The sequence below is a fragment of the Hippocampus comes genome, unplaced genomic scaffold, assembly GCF_001891065.2.
Source record: "Hippocampus comes isolate QL1 unplaced genomic scaffold, H_comes_QL1_v1.1 scaffold116, whole genome shotgun sequence".
Taxonomy (NCBI): Eukaryota; Metazoa; Chordata; class Actinopteri; order Syngnathiformes; family Syngnathidae; genus Hippocampus; species Hippocampus comes.
In genome coordinates this window covers 428,926-454,880 of record NW_017805120.1, presented here as the reverse complement: position 1 = coordinate 454,880, position 25,955 = coordinate 428,926, and the positions used below count along the sequence as shown (strand labels likewise).

Genomic DNA, 25,955 nt, shown 5'->3' with positions numbered 1-25,955 from the left:
AGGGCTTGCTCACGCGCTCTCACACACACACACACACACACACACACACACACACACACACACACACACACACACACACACACTCTTTTAATAGCCATGAAAATATAAGGTTTCAGCTTCTATGGTTGCATAATACCTCAGCACATCATATTCCAAAATATTTAGGGGTCAGTTAGGTGACGGGATGGATGGCAAACGCTGCCGTTTTTTTGAGCAACAGTGATGAAATAGACTCAGCAGGCAAGCGTTTGGTGTTTACCCTGCGGACATTTCAACACAAACAGTGGGGCAACACATGTAGACTGATAATATAACAAGACTGACATGCATATATTTTTTATCCTCTGGAAAGAATAACCAATCTTCCTGAGGAGTTTTGAAGGGTTCCATGTATAGCCGTCCGTTTGGACTCTAATGCCCCCAGCAAACATCAGAAGGAGCAGCACAATGTCCTCTTGAAGTGGAGTAAAATAATGTGACACATTCTATTTCATGATGCCATTACTCTGTATGTCTTTAAGTATCTATGTATATACTTGCACGTCGCTCCATTTTCAATTAAAAAATATCCCATGCAAGTGTGTGAACGCCAGAGAATTAGCTCTCCACTTTCTCCCCCAAAGCCTGCTGAGAATTTTTATTCCCTCCTGACTTAATGAAGTACTGTGTCCTCACCAGGCCGCACCCGGCCTTTTCCCAATCACCGGCCTCGCGGCGCGACATCTGGGATGAAAGGCAAATTAAAAAGAATAGTGTCAAAGGGGAGGGATGGGGAAAAAAATGGCAGCAGCTTTTCTCGACACGGCCCGGACGCTCATTCGAGTGTCAGTCAGCAGCTGTTGATGACGGTTCGAAGCCTTCTGCTTCAAACCAAAAGACTTTTTTTTTTTTTTTTTTGTGGGTCTATCCATGATAGACACATCTACCAAATTGCATGTTGCCAAGCGATTCATGCCTTATATCAATAAAAAAAAAAAATGGCATTAGCATTTAAATTCTTCAAACTAAAATGGACCACATTCAAAGTGCTACTCGCTTCCTGACTTTGTCCAAAATTTTGGCCGGGCCAGTTTTAGCGAGCGCTTTGCCAAACGGTTGCCTTTTGTGTGTCTGCGCTCGTCAGAACATGATGGATCGGCTTTCGGTGCCAGAGTACAAGGTGGCGGCGGTGCAGCGCTCTCGCTTCCTGCTGCTGCACTACAGCGTGTCCAAGGCGCTGTGGGACTGGCTGATCCTGCTGGCCACCTTCTACGTGGCCGTCACGGTGCCGTACAACGTCAGCTTCACGCCCTACCACGACAACGCCGCCGCCGCGCGCTCCACCATCGTCAGCGACATCGCCGTCGAGATGCTCTTCATCACAGGTATGATGGCGTCGTGCTCCTTCGTCAAACTCGGATTAAATGCGGAAATGATATCATAGTCATCAAGTGAGAACTTTTTTTTTTTTTGTGGCAGACATCATCCTGAACTTCCGCACGACCTTTGTGAGCCAGTCGGGTCAGGTGGTGTACCAATCGCGTTCCATTTGCATCCACTACGCCACCACCTGGTTCTTTGTGGACCTGGTGGCCGCTCTGCCATTTGACCTCCTCTACGCTTTCAACATCACCGTGGTAAGGATGCCAAACCAAGGTCCCGTCATGCTCTTCTATGTGGGCAAGGAGAGCCAAAGCTCTTCTTTCTTTCTTTTTTTTATCTTTGGTCGCAGACTTCACTGGTGCATCTCCTGAAGACGGTGCGTCTGCTGCGGCTGCTGCGGCTACTGCAGAAGCTGGACCGCTACTCGCAGTACAGCGCCATGGTGCTGACGCTGCTCATGTCCGTCTTTGCCCTCCTGGCCCACTGGATGGCCTGCATCTGGTACATGATCGGACGCAAGGAGCTCGACACCAGCCACACCTGGGAAATCGGTCCGTGTGCTCAAATGTCCTTGAATAATTTCAAATTGAAGATATTTTTGGGGCTGTTGAACTAAAAAATATAAGAGTCATTTTTTTAAAAATTCACTGACCTGAGTTTTTGGATGCGCCGCAGGGTGGCTACACGAGCTGGGCAAGCGTCTGGAAACGCCGTACGCCAACAGCACGACAGGCGGGCCGTCGGTGCGCAGCGCCTACATCGCCGCCCTCTACTTCACCCTCAGCAGCCTGACCAGTGTGGGCTTCGGCAACGTCTGCGCCAACACCGACGCCGAGAAGATCTTCTCCATCTGCACCATGTTGGTGGGCGGTACGTACGCCTCTCGGCATCGGAAACCCGCCCGCCCCCCCTCCGCGGACTGACGGTGAATCCTCCCCGCAGCGCTGATGCACGCCCTGGTGTTCGGGAACGTGACGGCCATCATCCAGCGCATGTACTCGCGCCGCTCGCTCTACCACACGCGCATGAAGGACCTGAAGGACTTCATTCGCGTGCACACGCTGCCCCAGCAGCTCAAGCAGCGAATGCTCGAGTACTTTCAGACCACCTGGTCTGTCAACAACGGCATCGACGCGAACGAGGTTTGCCGCCCGTGCGGCCGACTTGCTCTTGGAACTCCGCTAACTTCTTTTTACACTTGTCACGTTGCAGCTGCTGCACGACTTCCCCGACGAGCTGCGCGCCGACATCGCCACGCACCTGAACAAAGACATCCTGCAGCTGGCCGTCTTCAAGGGCGCCAGTCGCGGGTGCCTGCGCTCGCTCTCGCTGCACATCAAGACGTCCTTCTGCGTGCCCGGCGAGTACCTCATCCGCCAGGGCGACGCGCTGCACGCCAACTACTTTGTCTGCTCCGGATCCCTCGAGGTCCTGAAGGACGGTGTGGTGCTGGCCATACTCGGTTCGTACACGCCGCTGCCGCCCACTGCTGCCTGTAAATTCATACCTTCATTCTTGTGCAGACAAAAGTAGTTGTTTTTTTTTTTTTGAATGACTCCGCTAAATAATCTTTTTTGATCATTTTATTCTGCCCCATATCCGAATCGGCATCTGCCTCAAGAAATCCAAGCCGTTGTATTATATTTGTCGTGTTAGATTGCATGTCTACATGTGCTGCCACACCTTTTGTGCTCACATAACTTTTGGTCAAAGGATCCAAACACCACACTAAACATGCTATTTGTTGGCATCACCAAAGATCCGGAGAGACAGGAAACCAGCCAAAAGTCCTCCGAAAGTTGCAGTAATCGTCGTCGTTCTTTGCAGGGCTTCTGGTAGTATGACTACATTGTCTATTTGGGTTGTGAGATCCATTTCTTCAAGGGTTAGAACTCTGTTTTTCGAAACGCTTTCAGTTCAGGTCAGCGGTAGTCAATCGGAGGCGAGTGAAAGCCCCCCCCCCCCCCCCCCCCCCCGGGCTCCCGCTTATTATTTATGGCGATGGTGGGCCAAAAGCGTCGTCGTCGGGATCGTATAACCCGCACTTGTTGAGTTCCTCTGGGTAACCTAAGCTACAAAGATCAAATAGATCCCGCCGCGTCCGTTCGGCCAATTTGTGTTGCACATTGATGAATTAATGAAGTGATGCCGTAGCCTGACTGACACACAGTAGATGGAACATTCCGGATCATCTGACCGAAATTCCCCGCAGCCAGGAGGCCGTCGTGAGTATCCTCACATGAAAAGGAAATGCCCAAACTTTGAAATGGACTGCCGTTGAGATTGACTGCTTGAAACCGGATAAAACGAAGCCATTGTAGCACATCCTGACATTGAATGTAGCCTAATATCTTGCCTTCCTGTTGTATTTTGTTTATTTATTTTTTTGGGGGCAGGAAAAGGCGACCTGATCGGATGCGACTTGCCGGAGAGCGAGCAGGTGATCAAGACCAACGCGGACGTGAAGGCGCTCACCTACTGCGACCTTCAGTACGTCAGCGTGCGCGGGCTGAGGGAGGTACTTCACCTTTACCCCGAGTACGCCAGCGTCTTCGCCTCCGACATCCACAACAACATCACCTACAACCTGCGAGAGGGCAGCCAGGACCAGGTAGCGCCCAATTACTGCACATACTGGATCATGGCAGAAAAAAAAAAAAAAAAAAAAAAGTCATTGGCCTATTTTTGCATCGTGCCTTCATAAGTCATCCAACTTGTCTGACGCCACCTGTTCAGAGTTTGAGGGCGACCAAAATGACGCAGCCGGACGCTTTTCCGCCATCACGGCGTGGAAGAGCGGGAGACGCCGCGCCGGGACGCCGTCTACATCCTGCAGCCCTTCGTCCAAAAAGGCTGATGAAACGTTGTCAAGGGAACAGACCGTAGGATCGCAGTCCAATCTGCCAGATGGACTGAAGGCTATTTTTAGGATTTATCCGAGTCAGGGAAAACCCTTCAATCCTGGCTTCAAGCTGGTGTTTCATAATAACTTGCTGGAGGGAGATGAGTTGGTGGGCGGGCGGCGTGGGGCCGGCCGTCCGAATGGCGCGGTGGCGGCGGCGGCGGCGTTGTTTCATGACCGCGCCTCCGCGCGGGACGACGACTCGTCACCGAGACCGCCGCACTTTGATGTCAGCTCGGAGGGAAAAAATAGGAAGTTGCCTTGATGTCTCACGAAGAGGTTTTCAAAATGTGGGGCGCTGAGACCACTTTGAGGGTCCGAAAGCCAATTCAACAGAACTACCATGTCCATCCATCAACTCCACATGAATTGCAGTTAGTTTTGGGCGAGAAGATAATTTTCCAGTATTATCAGAAAACAAAACACATCCTACTTGTCTTGAAGGCTGAAACAGTGTTCCCAAATGTTAGCAAATCCAACTTTTAATGACATTGAAGTCCCTGCAAAGCCATTTTTCCAATGCGGGTCACTTGCGGCAATAACGCAGGATGCTCCGTTCACATCCCGTGCGTCATCATAACATGTCTGCATTGCTCCAGGGAGACTTTCGAGGAAAAATGACCACTGCTGCCACTAAACGTTTCCCACCAAGCCCCTCCCCTAGTGTTCGATCAAATGCTTCTTCAACTTGGATTCGTTTCAACTTTTTTTTTCTTTTTTGACGGAAATCAAAATGCAAATGGAGTAAATTGTGGGCCCCGCCCCTTTTTCTTCTCTCTGCAGGGACTCGGCAGGTTTCCAAGGTCGCCCAGGATCCTACTTGTGAGTCCCGTGTGTGTGTGTGTGTGTGTGTGTCTTTTGAGGGATTTCTTTGAAAGTCAAATACTTCTTTTCATATTGCTGTTTCATTTATTTTATTTGAATGTTGACTTTTCTTTTTTGCCAGAGCCTTTATTCTCCGGTTGGAGTAAAAATGTCTCAAAAGTCGCCCATTTGAATCCGCCTCTCCTCTTTTGCGCGCCTTAGGAAGCGCGACCGAGTGCCTTGGCGGAAACGATCAAGCACGAGAATTCGTCGGACGGCTTCCAGCCGTCGCCGTCGACGCGATCGCGCCGTAACCTGCTGCTGCCCAACCTGAGCAGCCCCGTGCGCCGCACCTCCCTGGGGAACCTGCTGGGCGACGAGCTGCGCCAGTTCAACGCGCTGCGACGCTGCCGCTCGCCCAACCTCCGCCGCGGCTTCCTCGGTCCCGACGCCGCCGCCCCCTCCTCGCCTCAGACTCCGGCCAAACCGCAGCGTGCCTCCTCCGTCCTCCGGTCGGGCGAGGAGCGCAAACCTCCCAAGCTCCTCATCCCCACCGTCACCTGCTTTGGCCCCCCCGACCTCAGTCCCAGGTATGCTCACGCCGCCCATTTAGCCTGCTTTTTAATTGTCTCGTTGATCAGGATTATTTTTGTGGAAATGAAGCTCCTCAACTCAACAAAGAATTGATTTGAGAAGGGTGCCGCCAGAGTTTTTCGGTGACTAATAAAGGCTAGGGTCCCCCGAAAAAGAAAACGGTGAGTGATCTGCTGGCCGGAGTCCGAGTTGAACGCGCTCTCTCGTTACTTTGGCTCAAGGGTCGTGGACGGCATCGAGGACAACGGGCACGTGTTCCATTTCAACGTGGAGCACGCCGGGCCACAAGCCAAAAGAGGAAGCGGGGGAGCCCAAGGTAAGCCGATCGCCCGCCTGCACGACATCTGGCGTCCGGTCAGGGCCCCCGCGCTCGCTCGGCTGACTCCTTGTGCCGCTGCAGTTTAGCCGCTTCTGCTTCAATTTCAGATTTGATGAGAATGATGATGTTGCAATATGAAGCAAAACCTTTTCATTTTGCTCCAAACTCACTCACCAATTGTCGGTATTCCCGCAGATTCCACGCGGGTGAACGGCCATCTCTTCCTGGAGACTGAGGAAGTCCGGCAGAGTATCAGTCAACTCCACCAAAAGGTAAGAAGCGGCCTACCAGGGCTGGTTTGTTCGTAGATTGTCTTTCGCTGTGGGCAAAGCTGTGTTGTTGCCCCCGATACTGGATCGCAAATAGTTATGTAGGTAATTAAAAAAAATAATCAAAAGACGCCGGCAGCTCCAAATGGGCTCAGGAAGGAGTGGTGCAAAGCGACCGTTCATTAATCCGCGAGGTTCTCGAGAGAGCTGACTCAACACCCCTTCGAACAAAACCTGACGACAATCCAGCGCTGCGGCTTTTTCTACTTGGCGGCGGCGTCCCCGCGGATTTGAAAGTGCTGTAAAGCGGATTTGCTCACTTTTCTCCTCCGCGCAGATGGGCTCGTTAAACCAAGAAGTCTCGGAGCTGGCCAACGGCCTGCGCAGCATCATCCACCTCCTCCAGGCTCACTTCAACGCCCATCAGAACTCGTACCTCCACCACCAGGGGGCGCCCGCTCACCCGGGCCACCGAAGCCACCCGGCCACCGCCCGGTGCCCAAACGCTACCTTGGCCGCGCCGCCGACGTGGACGTCAGGTCCGACCGCCATCAGCCGATCCCAGCCCGCTTTGGACCTGCTGCGCCCGGATGCCGACCCCCTTGCCAACCTCCCGCCGGGCGGTTCTTACCCCCTTCTCGGCCTGCTGCAAACCTCACACGAGGACGTCGCATGTTTCGTTCAAGACTCGCATCCCTCTTTGATCCCCGCTTGCACATCCCCGCGACCAATCCCGTCCTCACCTGTATCGGACCACCCCGGTCTCAATCTGAACCACAGCAGTGAAGAGTGCCTGCTGGGCAGCCGCAGAGAAAGCGAAAGCACGTCCAGGTCCAGCGTTGGCGTACAGACGCAGAGTAGCGAGCAGTCGTGGTTTTTGGACCTCACGGATTAAAAAATGTTTTTTTAAATCAGTGTTTCCCCAACACCAACAATGAAAAGACTTGGAGGAACCCCACAAGGCCATCTAGCCTCACACTCCTCTGCGCTTTTTACCATTTCTATGCAAAGAAGGCATGTCAAATTTTTTTTTGGTGGGCTTTAATTGTGCTTTGAATGACGAGACGGCTGTTGTAGTTTACAGCAAAACATTTTCTTCCCCCGAAACGTTGCATTTTATGCCCTCGCATGGTCAACATATTGTTTTTCCCAAATGGACTTTTTTGCATTCGCTGAGCCACGCGTGGCGTGTCGAAAGCAAACGCTGCGTCGATGACCGAGCGGATTGCAAATACACTTGCATGAAACGAAGTCCAACTGCCCCGACGATGGATTGTATTACATCACATCATTGCAGCAAAAAAGAAAAAAGTAACACCAAATGAACATCCCGATGATACTGTAAGTCGGTAACTAAATTAAATGACCCCCCCCCCACCCACCCCCATTCCTATATGTACTGAAAGTCGGCTCTATACCTCTCCTTGGGGCCAATTCTAATTCGACCACGAGATTTGTTCTGATTGATACCAAATAGTCAACGCAGGAAAAGTTAAACAGTAGCCGATGTTCTTTGGAAAGCTTTGAAACGTTCCCACATTGCTTCATATTATATTTTTTTGGGGGGGGAGGGGGGGGTCGCCATCAACCATGTGTTGCAATCAAGTCTGTTTACTTTTTTTTTTGTTTGTTTTTGTTGACCCGGAGTACATGTTTTTGTACTATTGTGTCAAAAAGTTATTTCCTGAACAAGAAAGTTGCTTATAAAAGGAGACCACGCTAGGAAGAAGAACATCACTCCAGTCGGATCGTCGCTTGAACAACATGAAGTGCCTCCTCGTTGCTCTTCTCGTCTTTGTGCTCGTCAGCCAGGGTGAGCGCCGTGTGCGCTATTCACACGAAAGCCTGTTTAGTTGTGCTCATTTCAAACTTTTTTCTTTTTTCTCCTTGGTCTAGGTGAGGCCCTGCAGTGTTACTGTGGAGGAAAACGTCGCTGTCCAAGCGGATCGGTGGAACAGTGCACGCCTTCCAGCGATGCCTGTGCCAGCGTCATCTTTGAAGTTGGCACCAGTGAGTATTTTCTTCCAGTGTTGTCATATTCACTTCACGTAGGTCGTATAATGCGTGTGAATTTTTTGGGCCACAACACACTTACGTATGTTGTATTGTATTCACATTCGGGCAACACCAGGGGAGAAAAGTGTGATCTTTTTTTTTTTTTTCTCCCCAAAAGAATATTCTACGATGGTCAGGAGATTAGGACTCTTTTTCTTGGAAATACTGCTACTTTTTTTTTCTTACTATTTACATTTCTCAGAAAAGTATTTCATTTTTTTTTTTTTTTATAATGTTAGCCTCTATCTTTAAAAAAATCGTCTGAACATGTTTTTTAAGTATACAACTTTATTCTCTGATTTGTTCTCAAGACTATATTTGTCACGAATATATTTTCGTCTCTAATACTCATGACTTCATTTTTGAGATATTTCAGCTTTTTTTGTCACATTGCACATTTTTTTTATGTTTAAAAGATACAACTTTCTTTTCATATTTCCAACTTTTCTCATGACTTCATTTTTGAGATATTTCAGCTTTTTTGTCACATTGCACATTTTTTTTATATTTAAAAGATACAATTTTCTTTTCATATTTCAAACAGTAACTAACTTTCTGCATCTTCTGATTTTAGTCATTGGAAAAAGAAATGCACCTTAATTCTGCTCAAAAAAAAAATATTAAAAAAAAATCCACATTTGGTCCTGAATTAATACGAATAATTCTGGTAATAGTCCGCTTATTTTTTTTTCCCCTCCAAAAATCTGAATTCTTCTCTCTAAAAAGTAACGTGAACCCCCGACGATGACGACTTAATGTCACGGCTCCAGCCGGTGGTGACCAGCGCGAACGGTCTGGAAAGCGGAAGGCCGCTCGGCTTCTACCTGCACCGGTATCGAGCTGTGTGTCAATTTTTTTTCTTTTTCATCCACAGACCCCAGCTACTTCAAAGGCTGCAGCACGCTGCATAACTGCCTTTTGATGAACAGCCCCGGCATCTCCACGGCTAGCTGCTGCACCACCAACTTGTGCAACCGTTAACGCTTATGTTGATGCTTGAATAATAAAAACCTGGTTTGGCTGTCTATGGGCTTCCCTTGTGTGCTATTTTTCTTGTTTTTTTTTTTTTTCAAGGGTTTGGGCATTCATTGGAGTCCATTAGAATGGTGTTCACTAACTTTTAGTGAACCGAGGTACAGACAGGCAGGCCAAGATTCATTTCAAAGAATGTTTCCATAAAAGCACAACTCTGCCATGAATCCGAGCTTTGGACAAGGCAACGATCTTAGCCAGTCCCTCATCGATCACGATCAGGTCTTTGTTGATTTGAAATTGCTGCACATTTATTGTGACAGAGTCAATGGTGTGTCGCAACCAGTTCAGGGTGCCCCCCCCCCCACCTACTGCCCCAAGACAGCTGGGATAGGCTCCAGCACGCCCCGCGACCCTTGTGAGGATAAAGCGGAATCCAAAAACGGATGCCGTGTTTATTTACTATTGTGTAAGAAAGTCATTTCGGGGAACGCGTTAATATTCACCCGGCTTAAACGCCACATTGGGCAAATTTAAGGGAGAAAGGTTGCATATAAAGGAGGGCACGGTGAGGAAGAACAATCCGCTGGGATTGTTGCTTGAACAACATGAAGTGCGTCCTCGTTGCTCTTCTCGTCTTTGTGATCGTCAGCCAAGGTGAGTGCGTCGCGCTTCGTTCACACCCAAACGTGGGCACTTGTGCTAATGATTGAAAACCTTTTGTTTTCTTTTGTCGAAGGCGAGGCCCTCAAGTGTCACTGCGGAGGACAATATAATTGTCCGGGAAATGAGGAGACCTGCGACGCTGACCAAATTTACTGTGTCAGCTTCACCTTTAGCGATGGAAGATGTGAGTATTTTTAGTTCAGGTGTTGTCATATTCATGTCACGTAGATGACATCGTTGGAATTGAGGCAGCGCGGGGTACAAAACTGAATTTTTCCAGAAACAGTGTCGCATTCTAAAAATGAGGATTTTTTTTTTCTTGGACTAAAAATAGGACTTTTTTTTTTTTGTTGTTGACATTTTTAGCTAATGCTATGCCTATATCCTTTATAAAAAAAAAGAACTTATATAATTTTAATATGAAACTTTTTAATTGTTACCCTTGATTGTGATTTTTTTCTTAACGCTTATGACTTTATTCTGGTAAATTTCCTCTGGTTTTTTTCCCCTCTAAAAAAAACTTAATTTGGTCCTGAGAACATCAAGACTTTATTTAGTTTAACAAAAGCGAAAAAAGTCTAAGGTTGTGAAATCTGTCGGGGAAAAAAAAACAAAAAAAACTTTTTTGACACAAAAAGCATTTGTGTCAAAATTGCATCTTTTTTTTTCTAAAAAAACAAAACAAACTAACTAACCACTAAAAATACAATTTTAACCGTAGGAGACTGGTTCTTCTTCATGGAAAAAAAAAACACTTTGTTTTTTAAAAATAGGACTTATTTTTTTTTTGTTGTTGACATTTTTAGCTAATGCTATGCCTATATCCTTTATAAAAAAAAAGAACTTATATAATTTTAATATGAAACTTTTTAATTGTTACCCTTGATTGTGATTTTTTTCTTAACGCTTATGACTTTATTCTGGTAAATTTCCTCTGGTTTTTTTCCCCTCTAAAAAAAACTTAATTTGGTCCTGAGAACATCAAGACTTTATTTAGTTTAACAAAAGCGAAAAAAGTCTAAGGTTGTGAAATCTGTCGGGGAAAAAAAAACAAAAAAAACTTTTTTGACACAAAAAGCATTTGTGTCAAAATTGCATCTTTTTTTTTCTAAAAAAACAAAACAAACTAACTAACCACTAAAAATACAATTTTAACCGTAGGAGACTGGTTCTTCTTCATGGAAAAAAAAAACACTTTGTTTTTTGTAAAATACATGTGTATTTTATCTCTTTTATTTTTGCCCACAGCTCCAAACTACTTGAAAAGATGCGGTTTGTTCATTGACTGCAATATACACGACAAGCCCTTCGTCGACTCCATTTCCTGCTGCGACGCAGACTTGTGCAACAGCTGAAGTTCATGTTTCGGAATAGCATTCACTACTTACCTTGATGGATGAATAATAAAACCATTGATTTGTCTGTCTACAAGCTTGTCTTTTGTGCTTTTTTCCGCAATGTATATTTACACCCCCCCACCCCTCTAAATTTTTGTTGCTTTTTGTTTCATAGCGTAGAAGAAGAACGCTATTATCCTACAGTTTTCCTTTTCATCATGGGGCTTTAACCCCCAAAAATTCAGCCCCTAAATCCAGTTTCTCATCGCAACATGAAATTCAATAGCCACATCTATCATGCATAGACCCACCAAAAAGTCTCAGGAAGCCATTCCTGAAAAGACTCAGGAAATCAGCCTTTTTGGTTTGCTCGGATGCTTTTGGATGTTCCGGGAGGGTTTTTGAGTAAGCCGCTGACCTCCATGTCTGCTGTCAAGATCAAATTTGGTCACCATGTCTATCATGAGTGGACCCACAAAAAAGTCTCAAGAATCACTGCTCAAAATCGCAATAGAAGTCTTTGCTACCAAAGAGTAAAAGTAGTAAAAGTTCAACAGTGCTGAAGGAAAAAAAGTATCAGATGACCTTTGAAAAGCTGGGAATCATCACGGCATTGCTTCATGCTGTATTTTTTTTGGAGGGTCATCATTAAGCGTGTGTTGCAATAAAGTACCAGTAGGTATGTTTATTTTATTTGAGCTTTTTATTAACCTCTGGCACATGTTTGTGTACTATTGTGTAAGAAAGTAATTTCCTAAAGAAATAAGTAAATAAATACTGGATTAAGATGAAATTTATTCTATTTATGTGCCAGATTATGACTTTTTCGGTTGGAAGGTTGCATATAAAGGAGACCATGCTGGGAAGAACAACAATCCAGTCGGATCATCGCTTGAACAACATGAAGTGCATCCTTTTTGCTCTTTTCGTCTTTTTGCTCGTCAGCCAAGGTGACTGTGCTGTGCTTCGTTCATGCTAAATCGTGTTGGGTTGTGCTTTTTAAGAACCAATTTCTTTGTCCAGGCGAGGCCCTGAAGTGTCACTGCTCAGGAGGGCATGGTTGTTTTCTATTCGAGGAGACCTGCAGCCCTTTCCAAGATTTCTGTGCCACAGTTAACTTTCACGATGGCTCCTGTGAGTATTTCGTTCAGCAGGTGTTAAATTGTTAAATGGTGAATGGCTGTCACAGAGAGAAACTGGGGATTCAGTCTCTTGCTCAAGGACATTTCGACATGGGTGCAATGACTCCCCCCCCCCAAATATGTGTATTTTGTTTTTTTGCCCACAGACCCCAGCGTCGTTCGAGGCTGCTCATCATTCAGTGACTGCAGGAGGCTAGACAGCCCTGGCATCTCTACATCTTCCTGCTGCTTCTCCGACTTGTGCAACTTTTAAAGATTGTGCTTGGGAATGACAGTCATTACTTCCATTGATGGATAGATAATAAACACTTGGTTTGACTGTCTACGGGCTTGTCTTTTGTGCTATTAAAAAAATGAATAAATAATTTGGGACATTCTTCACTAAATTTACTAAGCCATTGAATTTGATTGGAATGTCTAGAATGAGCAGATGCACAAAAAAGTACCGGGAACCCATATTACAGATTATAATTAAAAAAAAAAAAAAACAGCTGTACCTGTATATCATAATCTGTGTTTTACAACTCTACAGATATTTGAACTTCGATGTAAATTGAATCACCAAACGCGAAAGAAAATACACATACGCACGCACACACGCAAGCAGTATCCCACGAGCATCGCATATTTAGGGTTTCATATATTTTGTTTGATTTGAGTTTCCGTAGCATGACGTCATCAAAATGCAAACCCACGTGCACACCTGTCGATTAATTATGAAACGGACGGTAGATCGGAACGTTTTGCTAGCGTTAGCTTCTCTGTTTTCGGGGACGCTCCATACCTTTTGGACTACGAAACTCGACTCTTGCTTCGCCGCCATTCTTGAGGTAAATTGTGTTTGTGACGCGTGTTTTGAATTATAAGCGTAATATCTGTTCGTTAGTTTTCTGTGGAGCGTAAAATGAAGGCGGCGTCCTTCTATTCGAAGCTAGCCGGTGTATCTCAAGGCTTTGAACACTCGGACGCACTTTCTTGATAAACTGACACTGTATTGAGCATTTGTTATTGTTACCAAATAAGGTGGTGATTTGTAAACGTAATTTCTGTTCATTAATTGTTCTGTTGAGCTTTCAAATGAACACAGCTTCCATCCATCGTTGCAAAGCGAAGACCTCGCACGAGGACCGTGATGAGCGCTATCTCAGTGAACGTGGTGACAGGGATGAGGAGTACACTTCCAAAGCAGGTGAAAATAAGATCGTGTAAAGTTTCAGCTTGTTTGTGACACTTATGGGTTCAATTATGAATAGGTAAAACGTCTGCTGACTTGGACTGTGGATGACAAATGTGGAACGTTCATCTGTGCCTCAACAAAAAGCGCAACTGCTTTTGTGAATCCCACACGTGAGCTAAAATGACATCCTCACTTCCAGCAACTCCAATCGCGTAAAGGTAAGTCAAGTTGTGTTTTGTGTTCATATGTTTTATGGTTAATACTGGTCTTTTTAAAAAAATAGTACAGCAGATATAAGAGTTGTTACTTCCTTTGGAGATAAAATGAAAACCAAAATAGAGAATAAAGGTCAGTATTCTGGAAAAAGAGGTATGTGTTTACTGTTAGCAATATTGCCCCTGTCATTAAAAAATAAATCAATAAATAACATCCTATTCAAAAAGTGGTTGCTTAAATTGTTTTCCGAAAAAATGTTTTTTTCAACTGTCTGTCATCTCTGCTCGGAGGCTAATACAATTATTTCAATATTTATTTCTCTCCAAACAATGCATTTTGAAACAAAGATATGGTTTGTATTATTTATAGACGATTTTAGCCCCCAAAATGTGCTCTGTTGAAAAAGGACCACACGTTATATATTTTTTTTCTTGAAAAAAAATTCTTTATATTGTACATTCTCGGGCAAACAGGTAGGTCGCTTACACACACACACACACACACACTTGTGCTTTTCACCATCTTTGATTAATTTCTGTTGCTTTCATAACTTAAAATAATTTAAATTAAATTAAATGAGCATTTGAAGAAGAGGAGGAGGAGGATGACGTGAGTGGTTATTGAGCTAGAATGAGGGGCGGGGTTATGTGTGTTACAAGTTAAATCGGGCCGACAGATTTGTACTTTCTTTTTTTCAGCTGATGCCAATGATAATCGAATGATTGGATGATTACATTAAAAAAAAATTCTTTGCTGCCATCTTGTGGCTTCTACGGGCAATTACAAGCCTTTTTGGGCAGGTGTCAATTACCTGGGGGATTTTGTTTTATAGCGGTGGTTCACTGTCTGGGTCGGGTGTCAAAGGTCAGGGTTTAGAGTCCCAGAGAAAGGCGTCGTTGTGCAACACTTGCGCCAGCTTGCGGTTGAAAGGCGCATAGAAGTGGTGCAGGACGCGTTGCGTGGCGGGGAGCATGGGGCCCAGGTCCTTGTCGGCCGGCCTCCTGCTGTTGGAAGCGGGGCTTCTGTTCAGCTCCGACTCTATTGGCTGGCTCAGTGGCCCTGTTGGTGCGTTCCCACAAAATACAAGAGAGTCCTTTCAGGTACAAAATGAATTAAAAGTGCCAAAAAAATTGCCACTAGAGGGTATTGTTGCACAAGCTACTTCATCATCGTCATGGTCATTGATAGAGCCGTAACCAAACAAATTTTATTGGGGGGTAGACAGTCAAAAAGTCAGATTTTTAATTTTGGATAAAATGTCATAATCTTATGAAAGTTGAATGCTTTGAGGCTGGTAAAAATTCATATTCAAAAAGAATGTCTAAATTATCCATGAATAAAGTTGTTTTATAAATTTTGGGGGGAGTGGGGGGGGGACATCTTTTGGAAAGCAATTTGTTTGTATATTTTGAAGAGTACAACTTTTTAAAATCAATATTGTTCAAGAATAAAGCTGTTTAAATGAAGTTGTTTAAAAAAAAAACACTATTGCCACTATATGTCTATTTAATTCAATCCTGTTGCTTTGGATAGTGCCTGTACATTTAGCCCCTAAAGCAAAAAAATAAATAAATAAATAAATAAAAAATGCGAAACGCAATAGATGTGCTACCAAATAGCATCAGTTGTATACGGGCAGGCATGTATACTTTATCCTCTGTGTAGAGCGACTGATACTGCAGCTGATTGAGGAGCTGAGAGCGTCCTGTGTACTGTACATCCGTATGACTATCTCAAAGTTCTACTGTATATTTTCTGTCTGTATTCAATATAAAGTACTGGCCCAACATTGAATGTTTTTCTGAGTTATAGCCACCAAAAGTAGATTTTCATCCCTTACGGGTTTCCGCTGGAGGAGCTTATAATTACTGAGCCCGTGTTTTTGCACTTTTCCGATCAATGCAACGCAGTTGCAACATTGCGTGCCGCTTGTCCGGCTGATTAACGTGCCTCGTTGTATATCGATCTCACACACTCACCCAGGCCAAGGAAGTGGAAAACGGTGTGCATGGTGTACTTCCTGTTGGAGGCGTGGTCTTCTAGCCTTAGCACAAGGATCTGCTCACGGCTGAAGATGCTCAGCCAGTCCAGCAGGTAGACGACATAGAGGCCCACGTGCAGTCGCACCTGCACAAACCAAAAAAAAGTGGTATGGAACCACCCATTAACTTTTTTTTTCCTCCCAAAATATTGTTTTCATTTTCTGAATATGAATACATTTTTTTGTTTTTGAAATTTGATGACATTAGATTGACTTTTTGTCTAAAAATAAATAACGCGCCGTCGTTTGGACCTCAAACTTTTCTCACAGGATGAGGAGGACAGCTGGAAGGCATTTTTGCATGCTCCAGCAAGCATGAGGTCATATTAGCGAATGGGCAATTAGGCCATTGGTGGAGCGTGGCGAGCCCGTAATGGGCCGGTCTGTTCTGGGGGCACTGGGACGGGGGGGGCGCAGACGTGAAGGGCGGTGCTCGAGTTGAGAACGCTCAGTGCCAAGCTCTGCAGTGTGGCGTGGCGCGGGACTCACGGGCATGGCATTGTTGACGCTGGTGTTGTAGACGCAGGAGCGAAGCATGGAGTCGGCCAGGCAGCCGTCCAACAGCTGCAGGGACTCGGACACCTTCTCGTGGAAATCCTCCGCTGACTTGTTGGCGATGCCAAAGTACAAGTAGTCCGAGTAGAGCCTGAATCACAATGAGACATTTGCAAACATCGATTTTTACCTTGGAAAACAATTGTCAACCGTTAGTTGCGCACCGTTCCACCGGGTCCCTGAGCATGACGATGAAGCGGGCGTCGGGCTGCAGGGCGTGCACAAAGTCCTGGATGAGGAAGGGTGGCTCCCCTCTGGTGGTGGCGTTGTCGTAGAAGTACACCCAGGCGTTGTTGTCCCACATGGTGGAGGCGCTGGCTTCGCCTGCCAAACACAAAAGTGGAGAGCTCTGAATTTTTGGAGGGCGAATGCGCTTATGGAAAAAGAAAAAAAAAAAAGTAAAAGCTTCCAGTAAAGAATTTGTAGTTACGGATTCAATTGGCAACCACATAAATGTGCCTTATCACCCCTGCTGGTGGTTTGGAGTTTTACGGTAAATTTAAGACTCGAGCTGTTGAACATAATTGATAGATAAGGAACCTTTTTCTTAAAATAATGTGCAACAAAAAATATAACTTGAAATCTGAATTATTGCACTTATCCAAAGTCAAAGGCGGGCTCATGTACATGGAAGGTTGAAGGCGGCGATGCGGCAAACCGGCTTTCCAGAGGCGCGCCACCTTTGGCCGGAGACACCCTGAGGCACGGCGTGTGAATACTGATCGGGGGATTTAGTGCCTCGCCACGGATTATTTCTGTAAACTGAGAAACAAAACGGGACGAGCCAGCTAAGCTGCGCTCAATAGTTGCGACGTGATTTCTTTTGAGCTCGGATAAGGCTAAGCAAGGAGCGTATTGAGTTAGCTGCTTAGCGAGTTGCATATTAATTAGCTTATTTGGTTGATTGGTTGGTTAGTTTGTTGCTTGGTTAGCGGCAAGTAAATTTTTTGGGGGAGTAAATTCCAGCATGCTAAATTAGGTGGCTGTTTTTTGCTTATTTGGTTCGGGGGTGGGTTACTTAATTGCTTGGTTAGAAGCTAATTAGTTGCTTAAGAGACGTATTGTGCAACTGCAAATTATTGTACACGAGGCAAACTTGGCAAATATTTGACCCGTCGTTCCCACGAAAGTGTGACGCAATATTACCAATGATGACATCGGGCCGACTCGGCGTCCCACTGTCGTTAGCCGCCAAGCTGCCTTGGATCAGGTGAGCGGCCTGGTCGAACAAGTCCAGGTAGTCCTCCACCGGGTAGCGGTCATGGAAGCCCTCGCTCAGACGGATGATCCCTGCAAGGGGGGGAAAAAAGTGCATTCACGCGGCTAAGTGCTAACGCTAGCTCTCTCTCAGTTGATGTTGCTTTTGTGCCTCTGTTAAAGGGCCATTGTGACTAACGCCAGGGAAAATGTGGTTCCATCTGAGCCAATGTGCTCTGACAGTACGCAAGGTAAAACAGCACAGCACTCTCGAGTGGGCGTGCAATACGCGGATAATGAGCGGGGCCCGAGTGTCGCCGTACAGCGCCTCGTTCTACTGAGCAAGGTGGTGGTGGTGGTGTGGGGGGGGGACTCTGGGAAAAATGCTCCCCTGCTGCATCATTATTCCAAGTGTCACATGCTACTCGCAAGGTGGGATGGCAGCGGGCGACGCTAAGAAGCGCATAGCAGCGGATTTTTTTTTTCTTCCCTCCCATCAATCTTTGTTTCATCTCGTTGGTTTTTGATCGTCATGCGGGATTTTTTTTTTCCTACTGATGGATATGGTGAGCGGAATATCATGTGTGATATCTTTTTTTTTTTTCTAATTTCAAAGGACTAACCCGAAGGCTTTGAAGCACAATTGCTAGTTTCCTCAACTCTCAAAAACAGTTGTATCCCATACCTCTCCTGCCTTCTTTGTTTTTTTTTTAATAAGCGCTGTATTATAATTCACTTCACCCAATTATACTCCAATGACGTGACCAGTTCAAGAGTTCTGCATCCAACAATGTATTTGTCATCCTGCTGATTTTTGCATTGCGCGTTGGCGGTAATCAATCAGAGATTACTCATAGTGTCGAAAGACCGAAATCACGCAGGTGCGCCAAAAAAAAAAAAAAAAAAACGGGCGTGAATTAACAACTAAAGGATGAATGTAGTGTCATGGGAACTTTGCTCGGACTACAAAAAACAAAACATGAGTAGGAGTCATACAGATGAAAGCAAATCTTTCTCCCTCATATCTGAGCTCAGCATCGCACGGCGAGTGATCAATGCCTTCATAAGGTTTTTGTGAACTTGAGCGTCATCAAGGGTGCAATCAAAAAGCTTGGAAAAAAAAAGATTTCGGCCCCGCTCTGGAATATTGCAACATCAACAATATGCAAGTGAAATTATTTGGAGGTTTTTTTTTCTTCTTTGAAGGAGCTTAAAGGCGCATGCACGCATTAAAAAAAAAACATTTAGAGGAGGATAGACGCGCACTCATGTGGCGGGAAATCGGCGCGCAAATTGAGTCATCGTTCTGCGATTCGCGTGGCAGCTGTTCTTAAAGGCGGCATTAAGAGATTATAATCACTGCACCGCCTGGGAGCATGTGCCTTTTTCAACTCGCTGTTATTATCTCGTCTGCCTCCGTAATCAAGTCAGCGCGGTTTTGAAGCGCGCCGTCACGTCGGCGTATCGAGCTTCCGTCACAACCGCTGAGCGGCTGCCTGAGTTCACGGCGCCCAATCAAAACTGGGACCAAGTCAGCAGTGAATTTCGGCACCTCTTTGTCTTGAGTCTTATTCCGATTATTGTGTGCCCCCAAATCAAGATTGTTTGGTGCAGCCTTTCCGCAATTTTAGCCAAGCGAGTCGCATGCACTAAAATTGGTGACTTGAGCCAGGCTTGAGTCAAGTCATGTGACTCGAGTTTCTCACATCGCAGCAGAACGCAGCTGGGGACCATGTTTTGTAAGTTGACGATATATTTATCTCATGTCACACTACTAATTATCTTGGGTTTAAATCTAGGCTGCCTTAACGTTTACAAGCATCTGGCGAACTCACCGAACCTCTTGCGGGTCCACCAGTGTGGCTCTTTGAAGGTGGAGAACTTGACGTCGGGGTGCAGCCGCAGGCGGTCGTAAAGATCCGTGGTGCCGCACTTAGGCTGTCCGATGATGTAGAAATACGGCAGGCAGCGGATGCGGTAAAGTTTACCGTCGCGGCTCCGCAAGTGCTTTTGGAAAGTGTCTCTCAAGTGCTGGAAGACGGCACGGAAGCGGCGTGCGTAGTGCGCGTACAAGTTGGCGCGGTATGGGGTTGAGGTGACGTTGCCCGCATACTCCTCGTACCAGCAGGGGTTGCGGAAACCTGGAAGGAATTGGCGCGGGATGACTGAAAACATCTGGAAAGAGAAAAAAAAAATAGATCATCAATTGTATTGTATTGTATTGTTTATTGAACATATATAGAACATACAATAACAGATTGACAAAATGCAAACAAAAGTCATAAAAGGAAAAAGTAAAACAAACAATTCTTCACAGCTTGAAAAAATTTGCAAGAAATTAGCAAAAGTCTGAATCAGGCCTTTAGTTTTCTTTGCGTCCATTGTCTTGTAGTTTTTAAGGCTGTCGGAAGAGGCTCCAACTGAGGTCCGACACTTTGTATTTCAGGGAGGTTGATGGAAGCCGTGCACTGGAGACCCCAAACTAACCCCAACAGGCCGGCTAAGCTAACAACGTTAGCCACACCCTCCCCTTTGTGATGCCACGCGACGGCGAGAAATTCAAGTTTTAGCAAGGTGTACAGAATTATCAGCCCTGAACTGAAACTAAAAGTATCGCATTGCACAAGTATTGACCAATATCAATGCCAACCTTGGTATAATCGATATTTGCGTCTTAGAGAGCTAATAATGCAAAAAGTGTTTCAGCGCATTCCTAAACGCAGCACAGGCAACTCTCACACTCTCCCCACGATCAAAAGCCTGACAAAGCCGAACGCCAGCTCCTCCAAATGCAATTAACGGCCAGATACGTTGGGACGCGGGATATCGATCGTCCCTCGTGGGGGCCGCCCTCCTTTTCATTAGCGTGTCGGACCAGAAATGAGTTATGTCGCAAACAGCCAAGGCAGAAGTCGTTATCGTTTGAATTAACGGGCCAATCGAAGACGTCGCTGAGTCTTAGAGACGGCAGCCCTAATACGTGACATGGGATGACTTTCGATTTTAGTTTTATTTTTGTACACGGCATTTGAATCAAATCGATAGAATCGATTGAAATCATCAACATTAAAGCCAACAGCAATTTTTCTTTTTTTAACACTGTCCATGAATCCCAGATTGACTCGAGGTGGTTACTCACATGTTGCTCACTGCGAACCAGAGCCTTGAGCTCCGGTAGCTGTCGGGCACTGTGGAACTCCACCTTGGACACGATGGACTTGACCACCAGCTGAAGGTGCGCGTAGTCCTTAACGGAGGACAGGTTGAAGGCAAAGGGTCCCGGGGGATTGACCAAGTGGTGATAAGGCGACGGCGTGAGCAGGAGATCTTTCCTGTCCCCCGTCAGTATGTACGAGGCCATGATGACGAACGTGACGGCCACGCCGAGGAAGACGCCGCACAGGCGGACCTTGCGGAAGCAGCCGGGGGCGCTCCACCTCCTCGGGAGCTCGGGCTTCACCTGCAGGACGGCGAACAGGTTCAGGGGCGCCTGGTCCACCTGCAGGAGCAGCGGTCTCTTGCGATAGTCGTCACCCCCCGAGTCCAGCAGGGTGTACTTGTAGTCCATGTGGGTCACGGTCCGTGACTGCTGCCTCGCAGCGGGAGCCCAGAGTTTGGAGGAGCTTAGGTGACGACCGTCCATGATAGGATGGTGACAAGACGCCACCTCATCCGCCGATGGCTCCCTGACAGGAAGCGAAACAAGGGTCGATCGATGTATGTCATTCACAGGCGGAATTCACTGATGCAAACGCAGCTTCACGTAAGCCACATTGGTGGAAACCACAGAACGAGTGGGACAAAACCAGGAAGATGCGTCATTTCTGCCGGCGTAGCAGATTTGACAGGATAATGACTCACTTGCGGTTGACGTTTGTCAAAGTCAGATGGTGTTGCAAAATATCAAGGCTCTCAGTAATATCTACACAGGACAGGTTCGTTCATTTTCCCTGACTTGCATTAGATACAAACGCGCAAAAAAAAAAAAAAATCCACGCCCGATAAGACACAGGAAGTTTGCCATTTTGCTGCAAAGCACACATTTTCGGTTTGGTAAATTGTAAAATGTTGGCCACTGAAGCCAATTTTACTAAGCAGCATGACATTTGGTCGGCATGTCATCTCATAGACCCACCAAAAAAGTCTCGACAAGCTATGCCCCAGAAGGCAAAGAAGGTCTGCCATGTTGGTTCAAAGGTCATATTATGAGTTGAGTAATGCAACCCACAATATTGTTCGTTGTCAGCCCCTGAAGCCATTTTCACAGTCTTGTGGAATTTGATAGACATGTCTATCATGAGTAGACCCCTGAAAACATTCTCAAGAAGCCATCGCCTGAAAGGCAGAGGTAGTCTGCCATTTAGTTTCAAAGTGGCAATTTTGGTCTCCTTTTGGCCATTGCCAGCACAAACTCCCATGGCCATGCAATATTTTAGTGCTGAACTCCAACCGCCCCCTCCCCTGCTGCACGCAATCGCAATATGGAAGCAGCGATAAGGAAATGTGGGATGATTCCAAAGGGGGGGGGTGTCGGGCTTTGGCCGGACATCCATTCCAACAAAGCCGATGTGGGTCGGATGCGGGATTGTATTATCGGAGAATCATATTTCTCACGAGCACCAAGAGTCAGGAATGGGCCAAAGAAATAATTTTCTTTTTTCTTTTTTTTTCCTACTTGGAAAAAAAAATGGTTCAAGATGATGGAGATAAGTGAATGCGACACCCAAGAACACACGGGTTTGAATCGCTTATGCAGACGTGATGTAGCGAGGATGTGCCGCTCCACCTGTGCTCATTCATCAGGCGATAAGAAACGCTGCGGAGGTGACTCATCAACCTCCCTCCACCCCCCTCACAGGTGCACCCCCATCCCCCTTATCTGTGGGACCGATAAGAGGATGCCTCATCCTCGCTTAGGCGGTGTCATTTACCTCGCCATCTTGGCACATCAACGCAGGCGCACAGTCAGAGGAATAACAAGTAACCCCCCCCCCCAGCTTGGCGAAGAGGCTTTTTTATCGATGAAAAAGAGCCCCGAGGAGCAGCTGAAACTAGTCAGATAGGAACTTTGATTGATTGATTGATTTATTTATTTATTTATTTATTTATTTTTGGGGGTGGGAGTTGAACACGTCGCTCGCCTGAAAATGGTAGAAAACCGAAAATGCAGCCCCAGCCATTGTGACGGTCTGCAGCCAAATTTGTAGCTGAAAGTCAAATTTGCAGCAGACGTTTGAATTGAAACTGTTGTACGCTTCATGGTGGCAAAATTGAGAGTTTAGAATTGTGATTCAGAATCTGGTGGCAACGATAACTTTCATAAATTTCATTTTTGAAAATTCCAATATTTTTATTTGTAGTGTTACTTCTTTCAAAAAAAAAATCAAGACTATAGCCTAGATCACCGGTGTCAAACCCGAGGCCCGGGGGCCAGATCTGGCCCACCACATCATTTTATGTGGCCCGTGAGAGCAAATCGAACATGTCAACTTGGCCACAAGTAAAAGTTCGGCGGGCGACCACAGTCACGCGACTTTGCACCCACCCTTTGATTGGAGGAAGTGGGGAGAAGAAGGGTGGCTTTGCTGACCATAAACAAGCCGAAAGATGAAAGGGGTTGCCGTGATTAGATTTTTGAAGGGACATACAAAAAGAGCACAATGACGAGTGTAAATGGCGCGTCTTAAGTGTGTCAACAAAGGAAATCAATTTCCACTAAGGCGTCAAATGAAGCGGGAGCAAAGCTGACGAGCCGAGCGTGAAATTAATCCGGGGCTACGGGATGGGGGGGTCGGCAATTGGATTTGTTGCTCACCGCTGCCGAGATCCCTTCACATAAAAAGCCCGACGTACATGAGACGCTTTAATGCCGGGCCTCGAGATGGCGATGTCATTGGATTTAAACATTTTGCCTGAGTTTGTTCTACGCATTGGGAAGGCCACGTTTGGTAACGATGGGCCAAGGTCCCGTGTATGAAGAAGGTATACACACCCCTGTTCTATTTTTGTGATTTAAAAAAAAAAAACACAAAAAAAAACAAAAAACAAAATCGGAGCATGTTGACAGACAGGACTTGCCAGAAATTCCCGTGGCGTCTTCGCTGTTTCTGTTAGCCTCTTAGCATTTAAAAAGGGGTGTGTAGACTTTTCCTATCCACTCCATGCTTTGATGTTTTTGCAGGTCGGCAGCTCAGGTGGCTTCCGCGTTCGGCGCTCGGCTTCCACTTATCTTTTATTCATCCTTTTATCTCGCGTGAGGCCGACGCTAGAAGGCCAACGGGGATCTTTATCAGCGTAAACAATTGCGGCAGCTAAGGAAGGAAAAAACACGTTTTAGCGAGAACGCATGCAAAATAATTGCAGACTTTCCTTCCCATGAATAATTGATCAGGCCGAACTTATTATGCGCCTGCAACTCAACTTCTAACTTTAGAACATGAATAGGCAAAGGAAAGTCTGACAAGTCACTGTGTTAGTTTGCGATCACGCAACTGCATGTTGTTGTTATCTTATTGTTAACTGCGTAAAATTAATCTATATACTTAGCATAGAATGGCCACCAGACATCACAATAAGCCAAAGCATTGCGTGTGGGTTTGCTGACAAATTGTGAGATGTCTTTATGGGAAGGGGGGACATTTTCAATTTTCCCAGCTGTTCCGCTTTGTGAAGAAATACAACACGCGCGCACTTTGTGTTTACAGCCGTGATCATAATTAGGAGTCTGCCGCCGCGCAATCTCTTAAAGAGTAAGCGTGCGTTCTGATCACTTGACTCTGTAATCAACGATCAGCACATAAGAGAAAAAAAAACGGCACCATAAACACGACAGATGACCTATGCTGATATGAAAGCAAGAGCACGAGCAGTTTTTTTTCTTTTTTCACTGCTGTTTGACCACCAGCCCCCTTTTTTTATGCGTCTAATTTCAAAGAAGGAAAAAAAAACTGTATTCCAATTGTTTTTCAATGCAAAGGCTGCTTTGCTGTAATTGCTAAGTACACGCACACACACAAAATTTGCGGCCTTTGTACAATTCTCGCAATCGTTCACCACTCAGTGCGAAAGAGGCCTTAAAGTGCCTCGTTCACACTGTTGGTAGCCAAGTGTCGTAAATTGGGAAATTTATCCAGTGGGAAGAAAAAAAAATTCTATACTAAGGAAGCTTTATGGAAATGGATGAAAATTTCATGGCAGCGGCTCACATCAAAGACACAACATCGGCTACACACAGTCACACCGTCATTCTTGCCAGCTTCAGAGTGTGATCATATGTTGGAAGCGCTTCTGCAACACACACATTCACTGATTACATGTAAAAATTGTCATTATTATTATAATTATTATGATGATTATTGGCAGCACTGCTTTTCACCAGCTAGCCCCTTAAAGTCTTGCCATGTGGAGAATCCACAAAATGCCCGGTGGGCTACATTGTGGTCATCGACAAACATTTAATACAAAATTTGGATTTAGGAAAAGTCACTGACGCTTCCGTCTATAAAGAAAGCTGCTTTTGAGTAAATGTATCAATGCGATTCACTCATAACAAAATCCAAAAGAAAAGCAACGAAATGTTCCAAAAACTTCAATCAATCCAAACCTTTATCGAACCACAAAATAAAGACCGTGCTTTCTCTTTGTAGTTTAACTCCTCGCATTTGCATTATTTAAATTCAATCTCTGTGTGTTTTTGTGTGCGTTTAGTGGTGAGGGGCGGGGGGGTCCAGGCCCTAAGACCCCCTCCGTCCCCCCAATGCCCCCAAACAAACGGCGACTTATCACGCGACTTGCGAGTGTATTCTTGGGTTCATTTAACGGGGCTCCAGCTGCAAGCGTGCGCGCACGCACGCGCACACATGCAAGTTTGGTGTGGTGAGGCATCAACGGTGCGCTCTGAAAGGAGGACATTATGCCCGCCTCCCGAGCGGGGCGCCCGCAAAACTTTTCCACCCTGCATTTGACTTGGGCGTGCGTGTCAAGCCTGCGAAAGGCTTGGAAAGGCGCCTGGCTGCAGCAGCACGCAACTCTCCCAAATGTCAACAAGCACGTTTGAATGGGAGAAGGCGATGCGCGAAACGTACCATGTGTTGCCGGCAGCCACGTTACGCGGACGCCGGGGTCGAGCAACTTCTCGCCGCGCTACGGGTATCCATTCCCGCAAGGGATTTGTGCTGAGAGGAGACAATCCACTGTGATGGAATTGTGTGAAAGCATACGATGAGCCCAAGCTGATGCTGCTTGTCTGTCTTCCGTCCGTCCTTCCTTCCTTCCTTCCTGCCTTCTTTGCTGCCTGCCTGCGTTCTGAACACTGACTAGCGCGCTCGTTCGCTGCTTCTCCCTCTGG

General features: G+C 46.0%; 3 protein-coding genes across 5 annotated transcripts in view; 2 read left to right on the top strand and 1 right to left on the bottom strand.

The window, feature by feature from the left end:
• kcnh4b (potassium voltage-gated channel, subfamily H (eag-related), member 4b) overlaps window positions 1-15,855 on the top strand; it is a 21,744-nt gene extending 5,889 nt beyond the window's left edge. Inside the window, exons 5-18 of one of the 2 annotated variants that reach the window (XM_019865810.1) lie at window positions 1,124-1,364; window positions 1,459-1,616; window positions 1,712-1,913; window positions 2,038-2,232; window positions 2,305-2,504; window positions 2,575-2,824; window positions 3,759-3,973; window positions 5,048-5,086; window positions 5,291-5,658; window positions 5,884-5,978; window positions 6,177-6,253; window positions 6,588-8,063; window positions 12,304-12,414; window positions 12,569-12,825. In XM_019865810.1, the coding sequence (XP_019721369.1) occupies window positions 1,124-1,364; window positions 1,459-1,616; window positions 1,712-1,913; window positions 2,038-2,232; window positions 2,305-2,504; window positions 2,575-2,824; window positions 3,759-3,973; window positions 5,048-5,086; window positions 5,291-5,658; window positions 5,884-5,978; window positions 6,177-6,253; window positions 6,588-7,145 (2,598 nt within the window). In that variant the 3' untranslated portion in view covers window positions 7,146-8,063; window positions 12,304-12,414; window positions 12,569-12,825. Of the gene's footprint in view, window positions 1-1,123; window positions 1,365-1,458; window positions 1,617-1,711; window positions 1,914-2,037; window positions 2,233-2,304; window positions 2,505-2,574; window positions 2,825-3,758; window positions 3,974-5,047; window positions 5,087-5,290; window positions 5,659-5,883; window positions 5,979-6,176; window positions 6,254-6,587; window positions 8,064-12,086; window positions 12,231-12,303; window positions 12,415-12,568; window positions 13,612-13,675; window positions 13,818-15,798 lie in introns of those variants that run through there. The other variant, XR_002167751.1, reaches the window with a different exon arrangement.
• LOC109513416 (uncharacterized) overlaps window positions 1-25,955 on the top strand; it is a 203,962-nt gene that overhangs the window by 128,689 nt on the left and 49,318 nt on the right. The window lies entirely within an intron of this gene.
• LOC109513397 (carbohydrate sulfotransferase 15) lies at window positions 14,447-25,955 on the bottom strand. Of its 2 annotated transcripts, XM_019865857.1 has the most exons (8): window positions 25,693-25,955; window positions 20,748-21,294; window positions 19,444-19,783; window positions 17,558-17,701; window positions 16,576-16,735; window positions 16,346-16,502; window positions 15,795-15,942; window positions 14,447-14,874 (listed from the first exon to the last, which is right to left on the bottom strand). In XM_019865857.1, exons 2-8 carry the CDS (start codon window positions 21,249-21,251, stop codon window positions 14,681-14,683), a joined length of 1,647 nt encoding a protein of 548 aa, XP_019721416.1. In that variant the 5' UTR covers window positions 21,252-21,294; window positions 25,693-25,955; the 3' UTR covers window positions 14,447-14,680. The 2 variants fall into 2 exon arrangements, with proteins under 2 accessions (XP_019721416.1, XP_019721417.1); XM_019865858.1 differs by lacking the exon at window positions 25,693-25,955 and having other exon boundaries at window positions 20,748-21,756.